Source organism: Lissotriton vulgaris, chromosome 5 (genome assembly GCF_964263255.1).
Source record: "Lissotriton vulgaris chromosome 5, aLisVul1.2, whole genome shotgun sequence".
NCBI lineage: Eukaryota > Metazoa > Chordata > Amphibia > Caudata > Salamandridae > Lissotriton > Lissotriton vulgaris.
Genome location: NC_141693.1, coordinates 1,852,575,878 through 1,852,603,023, shown reverse-complemented (window position 1 = coordinate 1,852,603,023; position 27,146 = coordinate 1,852,575,878). Strand labels below are relative to the sequence as shown.

Genomic DNA, 27,146 nt, shown 5'->3' with positions numbered 1-27,146 from the left:
ATCTTTGGACTGGGTAGGAGTGTTCTGCTTAATTCAGATACCCTGTCCATCACCACCCCCTTTTCTGAATCATTTTGTCCACTATAAGCGTGGAAGGGTATACTCAGATGTGAGTCCCTTGCTCACTGCACCATCAGGATTCAAGCAAGCCAGGCCGAAGACGGCTGAAATGCCAGAAACCGGTCCCCGGAAGCTTGGTTCCTTCCCAGTATAAGAATTGGCTTGGTAGTTTGGTTTGCCCTGTTCCCATGATGCACTGGGCCAGGGACAGACTAATTTGCCTATAGCCAGGTTCTGAGCTGGGATGGTGCAGAGAGCTAAAAAACGGTGATGGATCAATCTCTGATCTTTGGACTGGGTAGGAGTGTTCTGCTTAATTCAGATACTCTCTCCATCACCACCCCCTTTTCTGAATCATCGGCTATATATACTTGGGCTTGTCAATCTATCAGGATTGGCTGTAGCTCAAGAATAGTAAAATAGCCACTAACCTCTTCCAGACGCCAAGCGGAGACGATGTGTGATGTTAGCCCCCCTAGTCCCCTGAAACACGAACCCCCACAGAGGCTAGATAAATACCTCTGCGTGAATCCGTGCCCCCAGGGAAAAAAGGGAAAGGGAAAAAATAATAAAGTAGCTGTGACTTCGGTGTATCACTCGTGGTCCTGGCCAGCCGTCAGCGCAGACCCCAAAATATGTGCACACTACAGGAGGACGACAAAGAATGTGTGTCAATAATGCATAGAGAATAACTAGACTGACATATTTTCTATGCTCATCTCCCTACTCACCCTGAGCCCACAGGCTGTCTCTGTAATAACACTCTCTGCTTTATATAAGTATTCAGGAGCAGAATGAGTCCACGGAATGCAATCCCTTCAGAAACATAACCCTTCTAATGATTTCCAACCATTAACAGTCCTTAATCTGCGCATGAAGCTAACAGCACTTTTTTCTTCTTCAATGGTATTTCTTCATACCACACTAAGCAAATCTCGGCGTTGCTGAAGCTTTTTTCTGACACGAACTTCGTCTTTATCAGGTACAGTCTGATGAAGATAAACAAAAAGGCCAGCCACGGGGAAAAACAGTCTTTCCTTTTTCTGCACAGAACTTGTCACTAGGAAAGCTTTAGAACAGAAGGCGTCTTTACTTCAGGCGCGCCTCTAAAATAAACACTTTCACAGATATCTCGCATGTCCTTTTAAACGCGCCTATGCGTTAAAAGTACAGCGGCTACTCGGGGGCTTTTTCAAAGTGAATAAATATTCACACAAGATAATTATCCACGTGAGGCTTCCTCTGACAAGAATACCTGACCAAAAACAGAGTCTTTTCCGCAGTCCTTCAGGAAACAAAGTTCTATGAATTCATACACTGAAATACAGCTGTTCTTCTTTCTTCAAGCTGAACTCCGGCGGGGAGCACCATCCGCCATTCCAACACTTCGAGGGAAAATTGACAAGCACTTTCCTGTTCTCTGGGCGGCCCTTAAGAATGCACCGCCTTCTTCCTTCAGTAATGTCAACCCTAAGGATGCTGGGACATGTAGTTTTGTACATTTTTTCCTACAGATTGCGCTTTTCTCAGGACGACAGAGATGATGTTTCCTATTATATGTACATATATCATGGTTTACATCGACATTGTATTTATCAATAATAACAGATCAGTACTTCCATCTTGTTTGAGTTGAGCTTCGGGCAGTTAAATCTGATCTTGTCTGCTACCATGGTCATGCAGTTTGTGAAGTTGGCTCTAGGGCTGTTTGTCTTGTCCATCAAGGAGAGGATGAGTTGGCTGTCATCTGTGTAGGAGATGGCGGTGATGTCTTGTGATCGGATGATGTTGGCGAGTGGTGTCAAATAAAATCAGGTGTTTGTTAAGCGCGACTACTCACCCATACGGGTCTCCTGACGCTGGGGGTGTGTGTGTGGGGGGGGGGGTTTGCAGGTTCCAGTCCATCACAGAGAGGGTCTGTCGAAGAGCTAGGTTTTGAGGTTTCTTGCGAAGATGGGGAGCAATGTTATCTGTTTGAGGTGGAGTGGAAAGTCGTTCCAGGCACTGGCCGCGCGTAAGGAGAAGGAGCGGCCTCCCGATCTGGTCTTTTTGGTGCGGGGAACCACAGCATAGCAGAGCTGGACTGATCGTAGGGTCCTTTGGGGTGCGTGGAAACTTGAGTCGGCTGTTCAGGTATGCTGGTCCGGTGTCGTGGAGGGCCTTGTGAGAGTGGGTTAGCATCTTGAAGGTGACTCTTGCTTCGATGGGGAGCCAGTGGAGTGTGCGCAGGTGCTGGGAGTTGTGGCAGTGGCTTGGCAGGTTGAGGACCAGTCCTGCGGTGGCGTTTTGGATGTTATGTAGCTTGCGGGTGAGGTTTTTGTTTATTCCGGCATAGAGTGCGTTGGAGTAGTCGAGCCTGCTGGTGACCAGGGCGTGAGTGACGGTCTTTCTGTGTTCGAGGGGGATCCATTTGAAGGTCCTACGTAGGAAGTCAATGGTGTGGAAGCAGGAGGACGAGACGGAGTTGATCTGGTGGTCCATTTTGAGCTCTGACTCCAGGATGATTCCCAGGTTGCGTGCGTGGCCCGCGGGGGTGGGCGGGCTTCCGAGGGCAGGGGGCCAACAGGTGTCGTTCCAGGCGTCTAGGTTCGGGCCCATGATGAGTACTTCTGTTTTGTTTGTGTTTAGTTGTAGGCAGCTGTTTTCCGTCCATTTGGCGACGGCTTCCTTGCCTTTTCAAAAGTTGTGTTTGGCGGTGTTGGGTTCGTTAATTAGGGAGAGGATGATTTGGATGTCGTCTGTGTATGACACAATGTTGAGTCCGTAGGTTCTGACGATGGGGGCGAGCAGAGCCAAGTAGACGTTGAAGAGCGTAGGGCTGAGGGAGGACCACTAGGGGACTCCACAGGTGGTAGGTGTAGGGTCTGAGAGGAAAGGGGGGAGTCTGACCCGCTGCGTTCTGCGGGAGAGGAAGGAGGGGATCCAGGTGGAGGCCTTGTCTTGGATCTCTGCGTTGTGGAGTCAGCGTATTAGGATGCGGTGACAGACTGTATCGAACGACGCTGATAGGTTGAGGAGGATGAGGGCTGCTGTTTCTCCTTTGTCCAGTAAGGTATGGATGTCTTCTGTTGCGGAAAGGAGGGCGGTTTCCGTACTGTGTTTTTTTCTGAATCCGAATTGGGAGGTGTTGAGGATGTTGTGCTTTTCGATGAATGTGGCGAGTTGGCTGTTGATGGTTTTCTCGATTTCTTTCGCTGGGAACGGGGGCAGGGAGAGGGGTCTGTAGTTTTTGAGGTCGGTGGGGTCCGCCGAGGATTTCTTCAGGAGGGGGTTGATCTCAGTGTGTTTCCAGTCATCAGGGAACGAGGCGGTTGCCAGGGAGCGGTTGATGGTGTGGCAGAGCATGGGTGCAATGGTGTCGGCGGCTCTGTTGAAAATGTGGTGGGGGCAAGGGTCTGTGGGGGCCCCGGAGTGAATTGACTTTATCGTCTTCAGTGCATCTTCGGTGGTGAGGGCTGTCCAGTTGTCGATCGCTGGCATCAGGGTGTCGGGGTGGTTGGTGAAGGTTCAGTGTGTTGGTTGTCTTCGTTGAAGTTGTCGTAGATGCACTTGATTTTGTGGTGGAAAAAGGTGCTGAGTTTGTCGCAGAGGTCTTGTGAGGGAGGGATGTCGGTGGACTCGCTGTTGGGTTGGGTGAACTCCTTGATGATGTTGAAGAGTTCTTTTTCATTCTGTCCTCAATCACTTTTTTCCTTGTTTTTCTGATGAGTTGGTGGTGGGTGTTGGAGGCGGCACTGAGGTTGATGTGGGCTTCTGTGGATTTGGTGTTCCTCCAGGCCTTTTTGAGGTGGCGGCAAGTGCGTCTGGACTCTCGAAGTTCGGTGGTGAACCATCTAGCTTTCTTGGCATGGGTGTTGTTTTTCTTGAGGGGGGCTATGGTATTGCGCTGTCGGAGATCCATCTGTGCAGGGTTTGGGTTGCGGTGTTTACGTTGTCGTTTTCCACGATGGTTGGGGTGGAGATGCTGAGTGATAAGGTTAGCTGGTCGTCGGTGATTTTGGTCCAGTTTCTTCGTGGAAGCAGGTGCTGGTGTCTGTGGATGGTGGGTGTTCTGAAGGTGAAGTGGACGCATCGATGGTCAGTCCATGGGAGTTCGGTGGTGTGGCTGAAGGTGATTGAGTTTCCTGTTGTGAAGAGGGGGTCGAGGGTGTGTCCTGCAGAGTGCATGGGTTCGGTCACGACCTGGCAGAGTACAATGTTGTGGAGGTTGTCCAGGAGGGATGTGTTGCTGGGGTCCAGTTGGTTGTCGAGGTGGAAGTTGAGGTCTTCCAGTAGGGTGTAGTTGGTGGACGCAATGGCATGCAGGGAGATGATGTCCGTGATGGAGTTGGCGAAAAGTCCACAGGGTCCATGGGGTCGGTGAAAGAGGGTTCCATGGAGGGTGGAGGTAGGGCTGGCCAGTATCTTGAAGTGAAGGTGTTCCATCAGGTCTGTGGGCTCATCGGAGAGTGTGCTCAGGCGGAGGGTGGATTTGTGGACAATGATGATTCCTTCTCCAGGGCGGGTGGGGCGGTCCTTCCTGGAGATCATGTATACTTGGGGAATGGCGATGGGGATGTCCGTCCCAAGGTGGTGTTGGTTCAGGTTTCGGTAAAGAATGCTACGTCCGGGATAGTGCTGTCAAGGAGGTCCCAGATTTCAGTGGCGTGTTTGTGGAGAGATCGGACATTGAGGAGTATGCATTGCAGGGTCTTCGGTTCGGTTGTGTTCTTGCGGGCGGATTGCGCTGGGCCAGTGGCCTTGGCGGTGCTGCAGGTGTGCCGGCAGGGGTGACAGGTAAAGGGTCTGTGGGTGTTGGCTGGTAATGCTAGCTTGCCTGGGTTGAGAGCGTGGAGTGCCACTAAGTCGTAGCATTGGCGGTGCAGGGATCCAGGGTTTCTGGTGCTGGTTGCAGTTGGGTCGCGGACAGGCGCAGACAGGCTTGCCTTTGGCGCTTCGGAAGCACGGCCGCGTGGCCGCTATTAAGTAGGGGGAGGGAGAGCTGGACAGCTGGGAGGCGGGAGCGGGTAGGGGAGCTGGATTGGGTCGGTCGCACTGGTCGTGCTGGAGGGGAGGGGCCGTGGGGGCAGCAGCGGCGGGGAAAACAGGCTAAAAAAGGCAAAAGGAAAAAGGTAAATAGAGAGAGAAAAGTGCAGAAAGAGAAAGAGTGGAGGAAAGACACAGAGGACACAGGAGAATGAAAGGAGGAGATTGAGATGAGGTTAAAAAAAGAGTGAAAAACGGAGGAAAGACACAGGAGAGTAAAGGGGGAGCTTGAAATGAGGGGAAAACAACAGAAAATGGAGGTTAAGCCCCAGAAGGAGAGTGAAGGGGGAGATAGAAGTGAGGGAAAAAACGAGTAGAAAAGGAGAGAAAAAGCGGAGCAAGAGAATGGAGACAGAGGTCCACTGGACCACCAGGGACGAGGCGCAGGTGAAACCTGCGGTTGGAGGAGGGCCTCGAACACCAACACTCGAGAGTGCAGGGGCTCGGGGGAAGGCCTCACTTAATGATGGAGCTGCGAGGGAGGGAGAGCAATTTCACTGACAATGAGTCAGTAGTCTTGCTGTGTCATGTATATGTTGAAAAGAGTAGGCCTGAGGGGCATCACTGTGGGACACCACATATCAATTTCTTGGTCTAAGATGTGAAGGGTAGCAGCCTGATACTTTGGATTCTTCTTGTGAGGAAGGAACAGATCCATTTGAGAGTGGATACTTGTATGTCAGTCTAATGGAGTCCTCTGATGAAGGTGTTGTGGGAGACTGTGTTGAAGGCCGCAGAGAAGCCGAGCAAGATGAGGGCTGCTGTTTCTCTCCAGTCTAGGATGTTTCAAGTGTGGTCAGTGGCCGCGGTGAGTGCTGTTTCAGTGCTGTGGTTCTTTCAAAATCCTGATTGTATGTTGTCTAGAATATGGTGAAGTTCAAGGTGGGTTGTGAGTAGTTTATGAATGGTCTTCTCAATCGCTTTGGCTGGATAAGGAGGCAGGGAGATGGGTCAGAAGTTGCTCAGTTGAGTCAGATCAGCTGTGGGCTTCTTGAGGAAGCCAAGAAAGACGCCCAGAGAAGTCCATACAGATTTGGTCATTCTTAAATGACCACTAAGCTGTAATATCCTTATTTACAAGTTAATCATTTTATCCAATAAGAGCAAGCTCACTTGCAGACAATTACTTCAGCTCTACTTCAATACTATCAATTGGGGTTCATATCATGCTGAAGTATTGAAACAGCCACGCCCCAAGTGGTCAACAATGCCTTCTTCCACAACAACAAAAACATTCCTTGCTTCCTAGTCCTGCTTGAACTCTCTGCAGCTTTTACCACCATTGACCATCCAGCACTGAGCCACACCTTGAAAACTTGCAGGGGTGTCACTGGTACAAACCTACCATGGTCGGCAACTCTTTCAGATAGGAACTATCAGATCCTGAACTCTCCCTATTACCTTTGGTGTCTCCTGTCACTTTCAACCTTTATATGGAACGCTTTGGATCCATCCTGGCAAACAGCAACATCAAGATCCTTCAGTATGTTGGCAAAACACAACTATCTCAAAATATTCTCAAAGCACCTAAACCTGGATATCAAGAAACGACTGGATACTAAACCTGTGTGAATTCCTACTGTTCGCCAACAATGCCAGGCATTCTTTCACTCATTGATGGCTCTCCAAATCAAACCTAACAGGTTTTAAACCTCAACTGTCACAACAAGTCAAATTCTTCGGATTCACCCTTGGCTCAAAAAACACATTGCCAAGAACCAAAACAGGCTGGCTACAACTCTCTTTCTTGAAAACAGTGAAGCATTTACTGTGAGGAGAAGATTTCAGCACAACAGTTCACACTCTACCTCTTCTACCTAGATGGAAGTAATGTCCTGCTCAGTGGCATCCAATAAATCAAAGTCTGCTTACTATTGCTGACCTTCTTCAGGTGTATAACAGATGGCTGCACAGAAAGAATACTGCCATTCACTTTTTGAGATAATGCGGCCCAATTGTGGATTCTACAATAAAGTTTTCAAATACATTGGCCATTAGATGTATCCGGTGTTCCTAAGGGCTACTTACACTATCTTTCAATACTTTTGCCATGTGCCAGACTCTCAGACAGATTTTGCAGGAGAATGTCATGGGAGACAGTACGGAATGCTGCTGAAACATGGAGGACAATCAGAGCAGCATTCTTACCTTGATTCAAGAAAACTTAATATGATCTTACACTTCTAGCAGGGCTGTCTCTGTGCTTCGCCGGAGTTGGAACCCAGATTGGCTACGATGCAATAGCTTGTGTTGCTCCAAAAATTCAGAGACATGAATATTAACCAGCATTTTGTGCATCTTAGAAAACACAGGAAAGAATGAGATTTGCCTGGAAGTTGGATAATACTCTAGGGTCCAAGGAGGATTTTTAAATAGAAGAATGATCTTAGCCGTATTCCAAGATGCCGGTACACTGCAATAACTGGGTTAATCACATCAGTCACCATCACCAGGATGGAATGGTTACAGGGATCAGCTGTGGAACCAGACTAAGAGTTCTGAATTTCTGTTTCCGCATCCTCAAGAAAGATGGAGCTAAACTGAAAGGTTATTTTGGTTACAAACTGGCCTACCATTCAATAGCTTTATCGCAGAAACATGCAGACTTCTTTGAAGATTAACAATTTTATCCTCAAAAGAAATCGGCAAACCGACTGCAGAGTTCCTGAGAATGGAGAATAGTCCTGTTACAAGCGTTAGGAGACCAGAAAGACTTGGCGTTCTGGAAGATTTCTCTGGGGCTGTAAGGAGCCATATTTTTATTATTATAAAAATCTTGTATAGCGCATAGCTACCAAAGCAGGGTTTCCTAGCACTTTGGGAACAAGGTAGGGGCTAGCAAGATAAGACAAGATTAGAACATTAAAGTTTTCAAATTGTTGCGCAAGATGGTCAATGAGGGCCAGCTTTTCAGAGACATGGTCAAGGTGTTCCACAGCTTGAGGCCCGAGTATGAGAAGGAGCAACTGCCGGCGCCAGTCAGTTTCACTCTGGTAACTGTACAGAGGTACTGATTGCTCAATCGCAGCGGTCGAGTAGGCTAGTAAGGTACCACCAGTTCTTGAAGGTCCTGCGGACCAGTGCTCGACCTAGCTTTATGCATGTAGCATTATGCTTTGAACTATATCCGTTTGCTAATTGCAAGCCAATGAAGCTCGCAAAGGTGACAGAGGCATGTCCCCTGCACCTCAGAACCGTCCCATTGCTCCAGCAATTCATAAAATGATTCAAGACCTGGCTATTCGCATGAACAAATCACCAAGAAGCAGTTAGCAACTCCAGCGCTTTGACCCCCTCACAGGTGATATGTTGAAATTTATAAATCCTTGATTGATTGATGTTTAAAGAAACGATTTTACGGATATTGATTTTAGATTCAAAATAAGAATCTTGCATCGGTGTAGTAGCAGAAAAATAAGACCTCGCTGGCTTCCTTATAACATGGCCATGCTGACAGGCAAATAGTTTTCGTGAGACTTCCTCTCCATTTACTTACAGGCTCTCCTTTTCAAAGCAAGGGAGGGAGAAAGCCAAGGGATTCATGGACACACTTGTCCTCCTTTTCCTGACTTTGGAACAGGGCCTCAGCGGCACCTTCAAGCCAGCCATTGACAGCATCCACATTAGAATCAATAACACCAGTGAGGGAAAGGACAGTCTTGGCCCGGAACTCAGAAAGCTCCTTGGCTCTTATTTGCACATGAAAGTCGACAAGCCTGGCCTGTTGAAGATCCTCTTTGAGCTTTCACCCAAACAGGATGAGAAAAATGTGCGGACCAAACCACCTGCTGGGGTTTTTTAACTGAAATTGGAGAATTACAGAATATCGTATCAATGGTGTGTCCTGCTTGGTGAGTAGGTGTAATCACAATCTGCCAATGTGAGGGCTGGTGGTCAAGTCTGGACCAGATTAAATCTTTCTTGGACTACAGGGAGCGGCCGATCTGGATGGCTGTCTTTTCATCAGCCATTAAACCCCTCAAACAGGCATTGCTACAGGGCTCTTCTTTGAGCCCTACCTTACTTAACATATTTATGGCTCTCTTGGCTCCCCTTGTTGAATCCTTTGGGAGTGAAATTATTTCCTATGCTGATGATACTCACTGCTTCTCTTTTAAGAATGCTCTAACATCTGATGAGATTTCTTTTAAAACCTGCATGCATGCTATTTTTGACTGGATGCACTGGAGTCAGCTTAAACGTAATTCTGATTAGGCAGAAATTCTCTTATTTGGGACCTGTAAAGCCAACTGGTGGGAGATATCCTGACCCACCACCAACCCTAGTAGCAAAACATCTTGGAGTCAAGTTTAGCAATCACCTCTCCTTTCAACTGCAGGTTTCTGAAGTTTTTGGCTTGTGGCTTCTGCTTTGGGTTGCTCCATGCACTTAAGAAATGTTTGGTCTGTTCTTCACTCTAGGAAGACAGTGTTTTTTTGGGGCGTTTTATATAGTGCAAATTCGACCAGTATCAGAGTGCTTTACATGAGCACCAGTTTCGTTACAGACGGACACAATCATTTTTGTTAGGCACGGGGAGATTAAGTGATTTACCCAGAATCACAGGATGTTGAGCGTCCCTACCGAGACTTAAACCTGGTTCCCAAGTTCGAGGTTGACCGCTCTAGCTGCTAGGCCACATCCTCTCCCCTAATGTGGTTCACGCATTGAAAACTTTTAGGCTTGACCATGCTAAGGACCTTTACATAGGGTTGTGGGAAGGCATGATCAGTCAACTTCAGAATTCTATTGCTCTGTTAATTTGGAGACTCTCTTGACGTGCTTTAGTTGCCACCCATTTAACCGCTTAACTGCGGCGGCAATTCCGCCGCGGTGCTGCGGTTTAGCGAAGTGGGTGGGGCAGCGTCGGCCAACAGACGTGCGCAGCACTATGGAGGTAGTGCTTGCGACGGCCGTTGGCCGGCAGAAGCCTGGAAGGGGTTAAGATCCCTTCACTGGCTGCCAATTAAGTAGAGAATCCTTTTGAAATCTTTAGTCCCGGTCCATCTCACACTCTCTCTGTTGAGCCAGTGCTACCTGTTGGAGAGATTCTTGCCTTATCAGTGGTCAAGGGTGTTGGGCTCGGCCAAGGCTGTGCTGCTGTTACTGCCAAGTGTCACACGTGAGGAAGGAGGAGGCCTTTTTCTCGTTTTTAGCAGATAAGGCTTGGAATCAGCTTCCACTACAACTTCGGAGCTTAAGTCCTGTAAGAAATTGGGTTACTGGTAGACTGGGGTGTAAGCCCAGGTCAGTCAGCAACCACAATCTTTGTCTAGGGTGACTGCTAGAAATGGGGGTCTCTAGTTGGCAATGGTTTGCACTTTTGTCTAAATAGGGACCCCTCCTTCTAGTCAGGATAAAGGGGATACACTACTGAAATAACCCCTGCTCACCCACTTGGTAGCTTAGCACGAGCAGTCAGGTTTATCTCAGAGGCAGTGTGTAAAGCGTTTGCACATAACCAACAGTAATACAAGGAAAATACTACAAAAGGACACCTCACCAGTTTAAAAAAAATAACCAATATTTATCTGTGCAATCAAGACCAAAAACGATAAAAGACCGACATACAGTAATCAAAAATATGCAGCTTGCAAGAATAACTTTAAAAGGCAGTTCCTTGAAGCCGGTAGTTCTGACGGGGGCTACAGTGGTGCTGAAAATAACAGAATCCCACCGTATTAGTGCGGACTGGCGTTAGTGTCAGCAGACTCATTAACAGTACCTTTGTTTGGTCTTGGCCGACTTTGCCAGTGTGGGCCTGTTGTGGCAACCTTCGCTGTTGCAATGTGAAGTCTAGCAGTGCGGCAGGTAGTGCCCTCAAGTCGCGGTGCAAGCATCAGCTTGGTGAAGGTTGTCCATTGTCGCCGGTGAGACCAGGGCTGCGGTACGAAATGAGGAGGTGCTCGTTGCGGTGCTGACGGGTCACGGTACAAGCTCCAGTGCCGGTTGATGGGAGCTGGCGTCAGTCAGACCAGACTGCGGTGTGGGACGGGGCGGTGCATTGTGTGACTTATGAGCAGTGCCCTCAATCCGTGGGAGAGTCATGGGTGTCGAGGTCAGCATGCAGCGTCGTTGTCGGTGAGACCAGGGCGGCGGAGTGAAGCGAGGCGGTGTGGAGTGCAGTGCTCACAGGTCACGGTGCAAGCAGTGGCTCGGTCATCATCATCGGTGAGACCAGGGTTGCGGTGCGAAGTGTGGCCGTGCCTTCTGCAGTGCCCTCAGGACACAGAAACAGCAGCAGTGTCGGTGACTGTGTTGGCTGCTTTTCCCCCTCTGTGGCAACTGAAACCCATGGTTCCAGAGGCGGTACCCAGAGGTAAGTCTTTGCTGAACAGGAGATAAGCTCTATTTCAAGCCCTTAGAGATACTCAGCAACAACTGAAGAAAGCCCAGTCCAGTCCTTTCACTGCCCAAGGCAGAAGTAGCGACTGCAGGCCAACCCAACAAAGCAACAACACAGCAAAGGGGCAGCACTCCTCCTTGCAGTTCCTCCAGCCCTCCTTGGCAGGTTCCTTGATTCAAGCGAGTTCTAAAGTTTTGGAGTCTGGTCCCCAATACTTATACTAAGTCAGCGGCGGCCGGCACAGGTAAGCGCAGTGGGGCAGGGTAGGGCGCGGCATGGGGGGAAAGCTCGACATTGAATGCCTGTCTGAAACTAACATCACAATCTCTATGGAGGAAACACCTTACATAAGGGATTATGTGGCTGTATCCGACTGGCCGGCGAGTTCCTTGAGCCCGTAGGAAGCCTTGTGAAATGACTGGCCTGTTTAAACTCTGACCGCCTACATTGTAATTAGGCAGTCAGACTTTAAACGTTGGATGTCGGTTGGAAAGCATCCGACCTGCAGTTGGAGGCTTTTTGACCGGCCTCCTAATGAGCCCCTAAATGGAGCTATGCACTTACATTTAGTGCCCATTGCCTTCCTTCATCATCTGGTTCAACCTAACAATTCTTTTGGAATAAGGAGAGGAAAATATTAATCAAAATACAAACAGGAAAGTAAAGAATCATATTTGTTTAGGTGGAGGACACTGAGGCAGAGTCTGGGATGGCCAATTACATGGACTTTTAGTAAAAAAAATTGTCTTAACACGTCTGCTTCAGTTTGTGCCAAAAATACTTTGCAAAGAATAAGTATTACAAACAAACGGCCTTAATAAGATTCCTTCAAAACAATTTATTCCCAAGAGGAAAAACAGTAAGCAACATTTAGAGAGAAAACAAATATGGATGGCAATTAATAGGCAAGGGGGCCTGGGCCCAAACAGGATCATTTATTTACGTAAATTGTGTGCTATCAGCATTTGTATAGCATCCTCTGAGTTAGCAATGGTGGCCTGTGCTCCACACAAGGGCCATGTAAAAACATGGCTATGCATTGCCTTTCAGTTGTTCAGGGAGTGACTTTGGAAACGTTGCCATCACAGATCGGAGCCTGCTTCATTTTTGTGGGGGGGGGTAGGGGGGGGGGGGGGGGTCTGAAGCAGTGGCAACTGGCAGGGAATGGGGGGTGAAGGAGGGGGGAGGGTTGGGAAAAAAAACACTTACCTTTTAAACGGCCTCTGTCACGTTGCCGCTCTTCTCTGCGAGATCCGAACCGGAAAGCACCCAAGTTCCCCATAGCCAATCACACCTCTGCATTGCTCCCCATAGCCAATCACAATGCTACAATGCAGCATTGTGATTGATCTGAGCACCGTGGTTCGGCGCTCAGACGGGAACAGGGAGCCTGTGCATGTTTGTCACCAGGCTGTGCATTACAGCCTGGTGGGGAAGATGCAAAGTGCGACTGACTGTTTGGCCGGCCCAAGACGGCCAGCCAAGCAGTCATGTGCACTTGGAGTGTGCAAACCACTCCTCCTCCTATTACCCCAGCCCTGCCCCGACCTAACCCTGCCCCGTAGACAAGAACAATAAAATGATAATAACAAGGTTATTAACATTTTATTAAAAATAAAATGGGCTCTGCGAGCAGTGGGGCGACGCTCCTCCGCCCGGAGCCGCCCCTGGTCTGTAGTCAGTAGAGTAGGCATATTGGTGTTAATGAGTTGTGATGTTTTTTGCAAAGTGTCTCTGGAATACTGTACCACATTGTATATGTACGTCTTCGGTTGGTATGGGTGCCCATTACACCGTATAGGAACATATGTGGTACATAACTGATGGCAGCAATGGATCTAGGTTAGTAAAATCGTATGTGACTTGGACTGCTTCTATCTCTAGCCCAGTACACGTCCTGGCCACTGCCCAACCACCTCTTACAGGTAATAGGGGATGCACGCTCCCCCTGACCAGCTTCCTCCCCTTCTATTTGCCTGCCTCTCAACACCATGATCCCCCACGCCAGCCCCCCCTTCATATTTACCACATGCCCAGAGCAGAGCAGGTGGTAAATGTGAGTGTTAATCTTCATGGAAAAGGGAAAAACATGCCGAATTCTGTAGTGTAAAACTGGGTCCACACAGATGTTCCCCATTTTGTGGGGATTAACCTATAACTGCACAGTACTGGTATTTATGGGTATGGAGTTACCACAGTGGGTAAACAACCATCATCACAAATCTTTTATCCCGCATACCATCACCCGCATACCTTGACAGCGTATCTACCATGACTCCACAATGCCATTATAATGCATAGCATTACGTTTTATATGCTTTTACCACGCATGCTTTTACAACGAAATTCGTGGTAAATGCATGAATGGTAAAAGCATATGTTTTTTAAATGTAAGTATACGGTAAGTATAGGGTTTGTGTTTGGGGTATATGTTATGGGGGTTCAGGGGTCATTTTAGAGTTATGTGTATGTTTGGGTTTTGGGATGCTGGGGTATTTTTAGGGTGGGTTTAGGTTTTGGGGTGCTGGGGTAATTTTAGGGGTCAGGGTGGTTTTGGGTTTTAGGGTGTAGAGGGTAAATTTAGGGTTCAGGGTGAGTTTTGGTTTTGGGGTACTGGGGTATTTTTAGGGGTCATGGAGGTGTTAGGGTTTTGGAGTGTAGGGGGTATTTTTAGGATTCTGGCTACGTTTCAGGGTTGGGGTGCTGGGGTATTTTGGGGGTTCAAGATCCGTTTAAGGTTTTGGGGTGCAGGGGTATTTTTGGGGTTCAGGGTGCGTTTAGGTTTAGGGGTGCTGGGGTAGTTTTAGGCATCAAGGTGGGTTAGGGTTTTGGGGTGCAGGGATATTTTTGGGGTTCAGGTTGCATTTAGGTTTTGGGGTGCTGAGGTAATTTTAGGGTTCAGGGTACGTTTTGGTTTTTGGGTACTGGGGTATTTTTAGTGGTCATGGTGAGTTAGGGTTTTGGGGTGTAGGGGGTATTTTTAGGGTTCAGGGTGAGTTTAAGGTTGTGGGGTGCAAGGGTCAGGGTGGGTTAGGGTTTTAGGGTATATGGGGTATTTTTAGGGTTCAGGGTGCGTTTAAGGTTGTGGGGTGCAAGGGTCAGGGTGGGTTAGGGTTTTAGGGTATAAAGGGTATTTTTAGGGTTCAGGGTGCGTTTAAGGTTTTGGGGTGCCAGGGTATTTTTGAGATTCAGGGTGCGTTTAAAGTTTTGAGGTGCAGGGGTATTTTTGGTGTTCAGGGTGCATTTAGGTTTTGGGGTGCAGGGGTATTTTTGGGGTTCAGGGTGCATTTAGATTCTGGGGTGCAGGGCTAATTTTGGGGGTCAGGGTGCGTTTACGATTTTGGGGTGCAGGGGTATTGTTGGGGTTCAGGGTGCGTTTATTTTTTGGGGTGCTGGGGTATTTTTAGGGTTCAGTGTGCATTTAAGGTTATGGGGTGCAGGGTTATTTTTGGGGTTCAGGGTGCATTTAGATTTTGGGGGTGCAGGTGTAATTTTAGGGGTCTGGGTGCATTTAAGGTTTTGGGGTGCAGGGGTATTGGAGTTCAGGGTGCATTTAGGTTTTGGGGTGCGGGGGTAATTTGGGGGGTCAGGGTGGGTTAGGGTTTTGGGGTGTAGGGGTATTTTTGGGGTTCAGGGTTTGTTGAAAGTTTTGGGGCGCAGGGGTATTTTTGGGGTTCAGTGTGCATTTAGATTTTGGGGTGCAGGGGTAATTTTAGGGGTCAGGGTGGTTTATGGTTTTGAGGTGTAGGGTGAATATTTAGGGTTCAGGGTGCGTTTAAGGTTTTGGCGTTCAGGGTGCATTAGGGTTTTGGGGTGGTGGGGTATTTTTGGGGTTCAGGGTGGGTTTAGTTTTATATATATATATAACTTCGTGGGTGACTTACCACTGCGGCGCTTCCAATTCCAACCAGATGCACGATGGGAACAGAAGTCCGTGACAGAGGCTTCTGTGGAACCGGCATGAAAAAGCGCCGCAGCTGAGCCCTTTTACATCACATGGTGGGAGGAGTTGTTTAATTACATGAACGGAGGCATCTTGCACGAACTGCGGCATTTGAAAAAGGTTTGACGCCAAAACCGGTCATGCTGACTTTCCTAAATAAATGTTCACTGGAGCCCCGCTGTGTCCCTTCCTTCTTTTCACATGAGAGAGGACGTTTTGCATATTACGAGTGCATCCCTGTGGCACTCTTGAAGGGTCCCTCCCTGCTGGGGGTGTGAATACTACAGGACTTTGGGAAACCAACGAGCATTCTTCGAGCTATCGAATTTTCACACTCCGCCTGCCTGTCGGTGTCATCATTGAAGCTACTTTCCTTGATGGTCTGGGACTTCCCGAGGGGCGCACGCATTGTCCTGCACTTCCATGGCTTCATGACTTCGAGAGTATGGGCTTGGGAGTAGGGGACAAAGGAACATTTATTCCCTGCAACTTTGTGGGTGACTTACCACTGCGGCGCTTCCAATTCCAACCAAATGCACGATGGGAACAGAAGTCCGTGACAGAGGCTTCTGTGGAACCGGCATGATAAAGCGCAGCAGCTGAGCCCTTTTACATCACATGGTGGGAGGAGTTCTTTAATTACCTGAACGGAGGCATCTTGCACGAACTGCAGCATTTGAAAAAGGCTTGACGCCGAAACCGGTCATGCTGACTTTCCTAAATAACTGTTCACTGGAGCCCCGCTGTGTCCCTTCCTTCTTTTGACATGAGAGAGGACGTTTGGCATATTACGAGTGCATCCCTGTGGCACTCTTGAAGTTTCCCTCCCTGCTGGGGTTGTGAATACTACAGGACTTTGGGAAACCAACGAGCATTCTTCGAGCTATCGAATTTTCACACTCCGCCTGCCCGTCGGTGTCATCATTGAAGCTACTGCCCTTGATGGTCTGGGACTTCCTGAGGGGCGCAACCATTGTCCTGCGCTTCCATGGCTTCACGACATCGAGAGTATGGGCTTGGGAGTAGGGGACAAAGGAACATTTATTCCCTGCAACTTCGTGGGTGACTTACCACTGCGGCGCTTCCAATTCCAACCAAATGCACGAAGGGAACAGAAGTCCGTGACAGAGGCTTCTGTGGAACTGGCATGATAAAGCGCCGCAGCTGAGCCCTTTTACATCACATGGTGGGAGGAGTTCTTTAATTACCTGAACGGAGGCATCTTGCACGTACTGCAGCATTTGAAAAAGGCTTGACGCCGAAACAGGTCATGCTGACTTTCCTAAATAAATGTTCACTGGAGCCCCGCTGTGTCCCTTCCTTCTTTTGATATGAGAGAGGACGTTTGGTATATATATATATATATATATATATATATATATATATATATATATATATATATATATATATATATATATATATATATATATATATGTATATATATATATATATATATATGTATATATATATATATATATATATTTTTTTTTTTATTTAAAAAACAAAATATATGTATATGTATCCATACTAATATAATAAAGAGAGAGGCCAAACCTTTGAGGCGGGTAATCTCAGGAACCACAGCACCAATCACAACACCCAATACAGCGTTGGAAAGGGCAGTTGCAGCAGAAGGACATATGCTATGCAGACGCCCACCATATACATTTAAAAGGTAAAAGAACCGTGCCAGCAAAGTAGTCCCTTGTGGGCGTGTCTGCATTGTGCTGTGGGCGTGTGCTGGGGGCGTGACAAACGCTTGGGGCATGTGGTAAGTTTCGCCCTTCATGCCATGTCTCATATCGTGTGCTGTGGGCGTGTGCAGGGCGCGGGATTACGGAAAAAAAGCGAGCGTTGTGCCCAATATTTCCCCAGAACCCTAAAAATACCCCTGTACCCAAAACCCAAACCTACCCCTGAACACTAAAAATACCCCTGTACCCCAAAACCCAAACCTAGCCCTGAACCCTAAAAATAACCCTGTAACCCAAAACCCAAAAATACCCCTGAACCCTAAAATACCCCTGTACCCCAAAACCCAAACCTAGCCCTGAACCCTAAAAATACCCCTGTACCCCAAAACCCAAACCTAGCCCTGAACCCTTAAAATACCCCTGTACCCCAAAACCAATACCTATCCCTAAACCCTAAAACTACCCCTGTACCCCATAACCCATAACTATATCTAAACCCTTAAAATACCCAAACACCCCAAAACATATAACTCAGTACCCCAAAACATATACCCCTATACCCATACTTACCTTATCCAAACATTAAAAAAACATGCTTTTACCATTCATGCATTTACAACAAATTTCGTTGTAAATTTATTTGTGGTAAAAGCATATAAAATGTAATGCCATGCGTTATAATGGCATTGCGGAGTCATGGTACTTTCATAATGAAAGTATGCGGAGTGATGTTATGCGGAAAGAAAGTTGCGGAATAATGGGTGTTTACCCATCCCCGGTAAGTACATTGGTGGCACGGCGGCCCACATCTCCAACAAAATACTCATATTTTTTCACCACCTATTTGAAAAATGCACAGGTCTCTCTCATTGATGGCCAGCACCGACATACACTTTTAGACACACCTCCTGCCACAAGTTCTAGAATTGCGAACTTTAGAGCTGGGGAGCTACGTTCGAATCTCTGCATCAGCTCAACATCCTGTGATTCCAGGCAAATCTCTTTGTCTCCCCGTGCCTACTACAAATGAATGTGTTCTTCTGTAATGTAAATTGTGCTCATGCCATGTTGTCGAGTTCGCGCTATATAATATTGCAAGGAAAAATAAAGTAGGGAAACTCGAGTTCACACACTACTGAACGCGCACTCTTAAGTGCATCAGCATTGCACTGTGAATCGGAGCGTTTCACAGGCCTGTCACAGATAAGAAATGCTATCAAAACGAAACCCTACAAAACAATATACTACTGGCCGGCAGCAATTCATACCCGGACAACGTCAGGACGGGCTGCTAGTATATATATAAAAAGGTAAAGCACTTTTACACAGTTTATGCCTTCACGACGCATGCTTTTGCATTGTAAAGGCATGCGTGGTAAAGTCATATGAGGAGTGAAAGTTTGTGAGGTAATGGTATCACGGAGCAATTGCATGTAAAAAATGCGGAGTAATGGTATGCGGGATGGAAGTATGCGGGATAACATCGTATATTCACCACAGTGGCAGGACCTCGTGGTTCGTAATCACGGAATTCGGGCAGATTTACAATAACTGGCGCATCCCTGCATATTAGCAGGGATGAGCCACTTATTGTGCGCCATGCCTCCGCCACTATTGATGTGCCGCATTTACAATGCGACGCACCAATGGGCAAAAACGGCACAGATGCGTGACCCATCTGTGCCGTAAAGGCGGCACATTGCTGGAGTTGTGTCGCAAGCGCGATGCAGCTCCAGCAAGGCTCTGGGGGGCCCTATCTTGTTTATGCTGCGTCAATCCTTACGCCTCGCAGGGTTTTGACGCAGCATGGGCCCCAAAGTGACTGAGTGAAATCTTGTAGATTTCACTCAGCCATTTTTAGGAGGCGTTCCTGCTCCGGAACGCCCCCCCTGCACAAGAACGCCTCCTTCTGGTTCAGGGCTTTACAACGTGACGCATCTCTAAGATGCGTCAAGTTGTAAGTACCCCGCACCATGGCGCATCTTTTGCGGCGCCGCTACGTCACAAAAGTGACGCAACTGCAGCGTAAAAGGGGAGCAAGGGGCTTGTAAATCGGCCCCTTAGTGTTTAATGCACTGTCTGTATCAGTCTGTAATACCCCTCATAATGTTAATCTCTTTCATTTTCTTCTTACTGTTGGCTACAGCGCCGGCCATACCACTGGCCTGCAATGAAGTACCGCAACCAAAATACGTACACAGAGGTGGAACCAACAAGCAATGAGAAGGACGTCTTTGTGGAGTCGGAGCACTGTTGAGCGTGGGCAGGTCTCACACTTTCGTCCGACAGCAAAAATGCAATGCCCTTCGGGAGATAATCAAGTAAACACATGGAAAAAGAGATGGATTCTGAGTTTAAAAACAGAATGGCCTTGGCGTCTGCTGTAAAGTCTGGTAATTCAATAGTTGGCCATTCAGCCCTGGCAAACTTGAGATGCAAGCAACTTTATTTGCAGAAGTGCCTGTCAGCCTGAAACGCAATGAGATGGCAGCAGGGAACACCACATGTACTTGCTGCCCCTGGAAGACCGGAACCAAGGGCTTCTTGGAAGAGATTTAGCAAACATTTGTGGAGAGCATACAGCCACTCCCTATCCAGCTTGCACCAGTAAAATCTCACAAATGTCATATCTGTAAACCCTGGCGTGCTTTAGAAAATATTGTTAAGAATAAGCCTGGGCTCTTTTCCACCCTTATCATGGAGATAGCATACAATAGGAGCTAGGCTGGCCTGTGGTTCCTAAAGGAAGGTTTTTTGTCCATGTATCTTTGTTGGTCCCCTGCCCTCATAATTGGCGATTAATAATAACTCAGGAGATTCTCATGGCTGATCTAGCATTCTCTAGAGTGAATGGAAGTAGGGAAGTGGCGAAGGTTTGCTGCTCCAGACCTGTCTTGCAATGCATTCTTTTGGATTAACTCCTATGTTCCCTATGTAGGGAGCCTGTCCTACATCTTGTGTACTGTGTCAAGACTACATTTCTAACATCTTGCAGTGAGAGGAATGCATCAAGCTGTTTCCTAACAAAGTTAGTTACAGTTAAAATACAGATTTACTAAGCAATACTTTCCATATGGCTTTTCTTCTGTAAAAAGAACAATGAATATAAATAAGTGATGTAAGAAGAGTGGGACCTGTGTTCCCCTATTATTAGAATCTTTGGAGATAAGCTGTGCTTTGTTCGCCAATTAAACATTTCTACTAACTTTTTTGGCTTTTAAAATGTTAGTGTGTGATTAAAAATAAACATGGAGTTTAGCTGCTTTTTGAGCCACAACTGAAAATGAACATTAATACACCAGTCACGACCCTTTTACGTGAGCCTTGGGTTGCCTTTGTAACCTTCTCCATCTCTTCACCCTGACCCCGTGGGTCCCACGTATAATAATGAACCATTTGCTTCTGCCTTCTCTCCAACAAGTAATATAAATAAGGTGGAACCCAACATTTTTGAGGACCTGGGATAATACTATATATGAGGTACAATGGTTCACTAAGACATCAATCAAAATGGCAGAATATTAAGTCTGCGTTGATTTAAGACAAATCCTTCAGTACCCAAGGAAACATAAGATAAAAAGGTGAAAAGTAGGCAGAAAATACTATATAATACTTTATTCAGTAACTGCATTCTTTCTATCATTATTATGCATTTTTAGTTTTTTGTAACGAAATCCAGACCTCATACATAGATGAAGAAACGTGCAGTGATGGATAAAAAAACATGCATCACACATAAAATGACATATGCAGCCTTGTTGGTGTGTCTGGATCTATGGATATGCCTTAATCAAAATGGAACTCCCTTAGTCAAAGGGAGTTGTAAAATTCGAAGACCATTTAAGGGTTAAAAATATACATTCCTCCTATCTGTCACTTTAGCCCCAGCCGGAACCATACACTTTCCCACAGAGCTACCAGTGGGCTGTGCACACCAGGATTAGATCCAGAGACACTCACTTCCTGGCCTCTCCACTCCAGAAGGACAGGATCTGCTCAACCTTAGCTCTCAGCAGACCACGACCACATTATCTTCCTGCACCCATCCATTTTTCATCCACACCAGTTGTCCCCAAAACCCCAATAGATACACTGTAGTCTCATCCAGTACCCTCTTGGGTCCCCCCTGGTATATACGCTTGCTTTCAAACTGGAGTCCCTATTCAACATAACAGAAATTGGACCCTTCCCCAATAGCAATAAATTCAGTCTCACTGTGATGACACAATTTCCCGAGTTTTTGCCTTCCTGACTCGTTTCTCAGCAGAGGCTTTCTTATTTTTGCTCCAGAGTGAGGATGCTATTGCTGGTTTTCCCGCATCCGTCTTAGTGGTACTGTCCCACAGTAATGTCATAATAGCATGTTTTTTTAGCACCGCTTTAATGATCTTTGTGTCACAGTGATGATATCAATACCAATTCACCATCAGTGAGTTCTGGCCTCTATCTCATGATGATGGCATCATTGCCTGTTTCCCAACAATGGCTTATGGGCTCTGTCCTCTAGTTATGGTACTATTCCATTCATTGTAGTAGAACTTTTACTACACACAAGCTCCACAAAGCAATCAAGTTTACGTTTCCAAGAGGGAAGGTCACTGGAATTCTGTATCCTGGTTGTAAAATGATTGCACAAGATAATTAGCATTGTTGCCATCTGTATGAATATTGAGGGGGCTACAATATGGCAACATTTTGTCACATTTGTTGCAAAGAAAGTCGTATTTCTATTTAATAAAAACATGTTATGAGAATTTTCACTACGTTACATCAACTATGTTTTTGTTTTTTTAAATTACAAATGTCTTGGGACGTCACTGGAGATATTTCCAAATTGAGGCCATGTGTAGAACATATTCATACCTTTCACAACACCAGCTTAACAGAATTTTCAAGTGCTAGCATTTTTTCTTTTTCTGAGGCCATGGTTGCAGCCTTTTTGCTGTTACTTTTATGAATGTATTGGTATTTTTGTAGCGTAAATCGAGCTGGGAAGCAACTGAGCCCTTTACATAATGGAGGAGTAAGTGGTGATTGTGTACAAATAATGTAAGTTGATACCTCGCTGTACATTGCATCCCAGTATTTAACATCATTGTTTTTACCACTGTCATAATTAGTATGTTTTTCTTCTATATATCCCATTTTCAGGTTAAATCTATTAATCATTTATGTGTAAATTACAAATACGGAATGCATGTTTGTTTAATGTCACTTTTCTATGCAAAATGATAATCAGCTCTGCACTAATATATTTACAATATTTAATATTAGCTTCATTCTCTGTTCTAAAATAATTATTGCTGAGCTTTGAACACGTTTTCATGAAAATTGATAATTGCCTTTCTTGTTGTATTATTATTCAAGGGGATGTTTTTACAGAATGGAAATAAGTAAAACGGTATCAGGCCACTTTCTGCTAATTGTTAATTCTAGAAGATTAAAAAATGACAAAGTAATGTTATATAAGCTAGGAGATGAGACAGGCCATGCAGAATTGCTTCACCTACATTTGCCCAAGGCTAAAGGAAGGGGTAAGTCAACCTTCACTTGCTGATGCTCATGGGCCTTCCTTCCAGTATAGACTCGAATAGCAGACTAAGGGCCCGATGTAGGTGGCCATTTACCGGTCGGTAACGGCCGAATTCGGCCGTTACCGACCGGTAAATGGGTTTTCAGATGTAGGGGGCCTATATTTTACCGATTCTGTAAATTTACCGAATCGGTAAATTTACAGAATCGGTAAAATACCGAATTGGTATATTTACCAATTCGGTAAATCCACATGTAGGTGGCACTCCTAAGAGTGCCACAGGCCCTTAAGAATCGGTATTTTACCACCCAATCCGCATGGCACACAAGTCCGGAATTGGGGTACTAAAGGGTGTCAAATTGACACCCCCTGCACCCTTGCTGAAATCGGTATTTACCGAATCGTTAAATACCGATTTGGTAATGCGCATTGATTCCTATGGGCTTCAATGCCCATTGAAATCAATGGGCATTACCAAATCGGTATTTACAGAATCGGTAAATACCGAATCTTAACGATTCGGTATTTACCGAATCTGTATTACCTACATCCCCCCCCCTCTATTTTATCACTTCTTAAATACCGATTCGGTATCATTCGGTATTTAAGAAGTGGTAAAATTTAATTACCTACATCGGGCCCTAAGCTATTATACTGAAGGGTAACTTCGTTATTCTAAACAGGTATTAGAGTGTGAGCCATCTTTAAAACTCGAATGAGGCTTTTATTTTGGTACATATTTTAGATTAGTTAGGCAAAGATATGAGGGGTTGATCTCAAGATAACCATCAAATATGCTGAATATTATTTGCTGTTCATATTACACGTTGCAGCTACTAGTCTGTTTATCTTTATTATAGTTTTAATTCATATTGTGTGCCCTGGGATAGGATTTTAATTTTTAAATATATCTTTAAAATATATCCATTGTATGTTAGTGCTCTTGAGTTTGCCTTTCTATCATGAAAGAGGGTTTTGGCTTCACTGCTCATCCTAGTGATATTTCACAAGATTGGCTGTTACCTGAAACAAATCTCACTCAGATAGTACTCAGTAGTTTGTGAGGTGGATGTAGTCTGTTGGACCTGGCCCTTTTTGCATGGTCACCCCCGAATGTTTTGCTCACTTAAATGTGCTCTCTGCTAAAAACATGGTAGAATTCGCTTACACCCAATTGGCATATTTAATTTACTTATAAGTCCCAAGTAAAGTGGTACCACATGTGCCATGGACTATAAATTAAATGATTCAAGTTGGCCTGCAGTACGGATTGTGTGACCCACTTAAGTAGCACTGTAAACATGTCTCAGGCCTGCAATTGTAGAGCCTATATGTGTAGTTTTAAACTACCATGTCGACCTGACAAAATAAACCCTTTAAAAAAAAGGTGAAATGCACACCTCTGTAAAATAAAATAAAATCAACCCTTTGAGAAAAAGGTGGAACGCACACCACTGTGCATCCAAAAACATCAATAGATTTAACATTTCTCCAAAGCAGAAGATTCTGGTGTGCAACCCTGGTGCGTGTTCTGTCCCAATAACACATGTTAAACTTCCATAAACCGACAGGTACACCTGCGTGCACCGGTCCCTGGATGCACTGCCAACGAGAAAATGTTCACTGTATTAAACAGTCATGAATCCAATTTAATCCATATTAATCTTCTTTACCAACTCTTTGCATTCTACACTGCTAGGAATGCTCATGCAGAGACATCATGATTTAAATTTTCAAATTGATACGAAGTGGCAATCCAGGCATATTTCTACAATATGTAGAAATTCACAATGTGTCTTACGTAACATGATGTTATGAACCCAAAGCAGTAAACAACCTTTACCCCAAAACTATTTCCCTGCAGGGAATCACAATGCAGTTGTTACAACGACTGTGTTGTGAATCCGCATACCATTACTCCGCAAGTCGGAACAACGACTTGCGGGGGGGGGGGGGGGGGGGGGGAAGTCGGAACAACGACTTGCGGTGGGGGGAGGGGGGGGGGTGAAAGGTGTTCAATTTAAAATCCAACATCTTCCCTAGAGTCCGCAACACTCTGGAGTTGGAATAGTAAATTATACTATTCCAACATCCAGCACCCCCCTCGGCAAGTCGTTGTTCCAACCACGTTGTGATTCCCTGCGGGGGGAAAAGGCTGTGAGATTTCAACATAGATTCACCCAAAGCATTTCGGGCTGAGCCCTTCGTCGGGAGTAACTAAAATGCAAAAAAGTGTCACATCAGCAGCCATTAGTAATCTCTAAAAACATCAGTTATTCAACATTCAATTAAGCTAATACCTTATATCTGGCTTGCTGTACAATAAATATTAACACATAAAGCTACCACCAAAACATACTGTGAATGACGTATGCAGAGACTCTCAAGGGATGTGGAACACAAAACAAGACAAATAAATGAATCGATATATAACCCTGTTTTCACCATGAGACAAATCCACTTCAGCAACCCAGTTAAGGAATTCCCAAGTGCAAATAAAATATAAGACACCAGTGCAAACTTCAACATGATCTAAACTTACAGCTTGGGGGGCGTCGCCAAGATGGCGGAGTGAAAAGACGTGTCGCTCTCCTGCTCCCGCTGACAGTCACCTTTAAGTATCCGTTTCGGCCGTCCTCAGGTCCGTTGACCCTTGCTAGAGGACGGTCCTAGTCGCCGGGATACCGTGGCTGACTGTTGTGGTCGAGTGGTAGCCCCAGCGAGTGGTGTCTGGGCGAAACTGAGTGTCCGACCGGGAGCGCGCCCCGCCGCCAAGGAGCTGCGGAAGGCCAGTGGCAAAGGCTGAAGCTGTCCTGCCTTTCGGGGGCCGGGCGCTGCAGCAGAGGCTGCCTGCAAGTCGTGGCTGAGCAGGAGCGGACGGAGGGCCGCAAAGGAGGTCGGCTCTGGCGCCATCATGAGAGGCTCCGTAGCCGACGGTGGTGCCGCACGCGGTCGGTTGAGGGCCGGTAGAGGGTGCCTGAGCCCTCCCGCGTCCGCAGTAAGCGACAGCGAGGGAGAGCCCGTCACAGTCGCGCGGTCGGGACTGTCGGCTGCCCACAGGTGAGACGGTGCCCTTGGTCGGTGGCAGCCGGGGGAGCCTAATCGCAGCCTACAGTGGTAACACAGCGGAGGTGGCAGGCAGAGAGCGAGCGCAGCCACAGGACCGGAGACAGACAGAGCAGACCCGCGGTGATGCATGGGGGGCTGCAGGTGGTGACTGACCCCCCGGAGAAGAGCACAGCAGTCCGAGGAGGCGCAGGAAGAGTGCAAGGGCCCCAGCTACAAGAAGGCCGCGGAGGGATTTGGGCCAGGAGAGGAGGCCCACAGCGTGTTGCTCGCCACAGCTGGCCTGGAGTTGTGGGCCGGCCTGGGGAGTTTCCTGCGGCCGGCCGGAGTCAGGGGCGAGCCCGTGTGGGGAGGTGACTGGAGCGAGCCCATCGTGGAAGAGTAGCGGAAACCGCGCGTGGTGTACAGCACCAACAGGGGATGCCTTGCCGTTCCCGAGACGCTAGCGAGGACGTTGGGTTACCAGCGACTGCCAGAAGGAGGTGGAAGCGTTCTGTTATACCGCAGACTCAGTTGGGCGGCCCCTGGACCTTGCCTGATCTGAGGAAAGGAACGCGTGGGACCAGGAGCGAGTGTGTGGCGGGGGACCGCGCTGGGGCACACTGGAGGAGCGAGCATATTTGGGACCCGGAGTACGGAGACGCAGGGGTGCCACGAGACAGGGTGGTGACCCAGTGTATGTGGTGGAGGACTGCTGAGTGAATGCGATACAGTGGCCCAAGCAACGCTTTGCTAGAGGAGTGGCACAGACACCCAATGAGCCTGTTATAGCCCTCAGGGAAGTGCCTCAGTCGGGAACTCTACAGGACGGAGAGTGTTGGCAACCTGGTGGTGGCAAGTCCCCGGAGGGCGGCTCGGCCTGGCATTTAGGGGGCAGAAGGATACATACAGAACAGGGGCTCCGCAGCCCAGCGAGACGAGGGATTGGCGGACTTGCTGCCTGGATATATATTGAATAAAGGCCTCATCTGAGGAGTGCGGCGGCGTTGGGGCGGGCAATGTCCACATCCAGAGGACGCAGGGACAAATCGATGAAAGGTCTCTTTGCCAAGGTCCAGGAGAGCGAGAAGCGGGGCGCCATGGCGTCGCCTACGAAACAGGTATCATCGGAGCATACGCTGGACTCGGAGCCCATTACTAAGGCCTTCTTGGATTCCCTGTTCACGTCCCTAAGAGATGATGTCCACCCGCTGAAAATGGAATTTGCGAGTGAGCATGGATGTGGATGGTATTGGAGAGAGGGTGGCGGAGCTCGAGACAAAGAGTGAGTGATAACACGGACACGGAAATTGCAGCTTTGCTACAAGAAGTCGTCCGGCTCCATGATCAGCAGGTGGATCTCCAGACGCATCTGGAGGATCTTGAAAAACACTAACGGCGGCCTAACATAAGGATTCATAATGTACCGCTCAATGACGAAACAAGGGACCTGTTCCGCTATGCCAGAGAGCTCTTCAACCATATTTTAGGGCGCCCGCA

The 27,146-nt window shown here is 47.1% G+C and overlaps 1 protein-coding gene across 1 annotated transcript in view; it reads left to right on the top strand.

Moving 5' to 3' along the window:
- Positions 1 to 21,822, top strand: part of PLXDC1 (plexin domain containing 1) — a 393,515-nt gene extending 371,693 nt beyond the window's left edge. The window contains exon 13 of the mRNA XM_086924328.1: positions 19,215 to 21,822. Coding sequence (XP_086780454.1) covers positions 19,215 to 19,325 — 111 coding nt within the window. The 3' untranslated portion in view covers positions 19,326 to 21,822. The remainder of the gene's footprint in view (positions 1 to 19,214) is intronic.
- Positions 21,823 to 27,146: the final 5,324 nt, after the last annotated feature.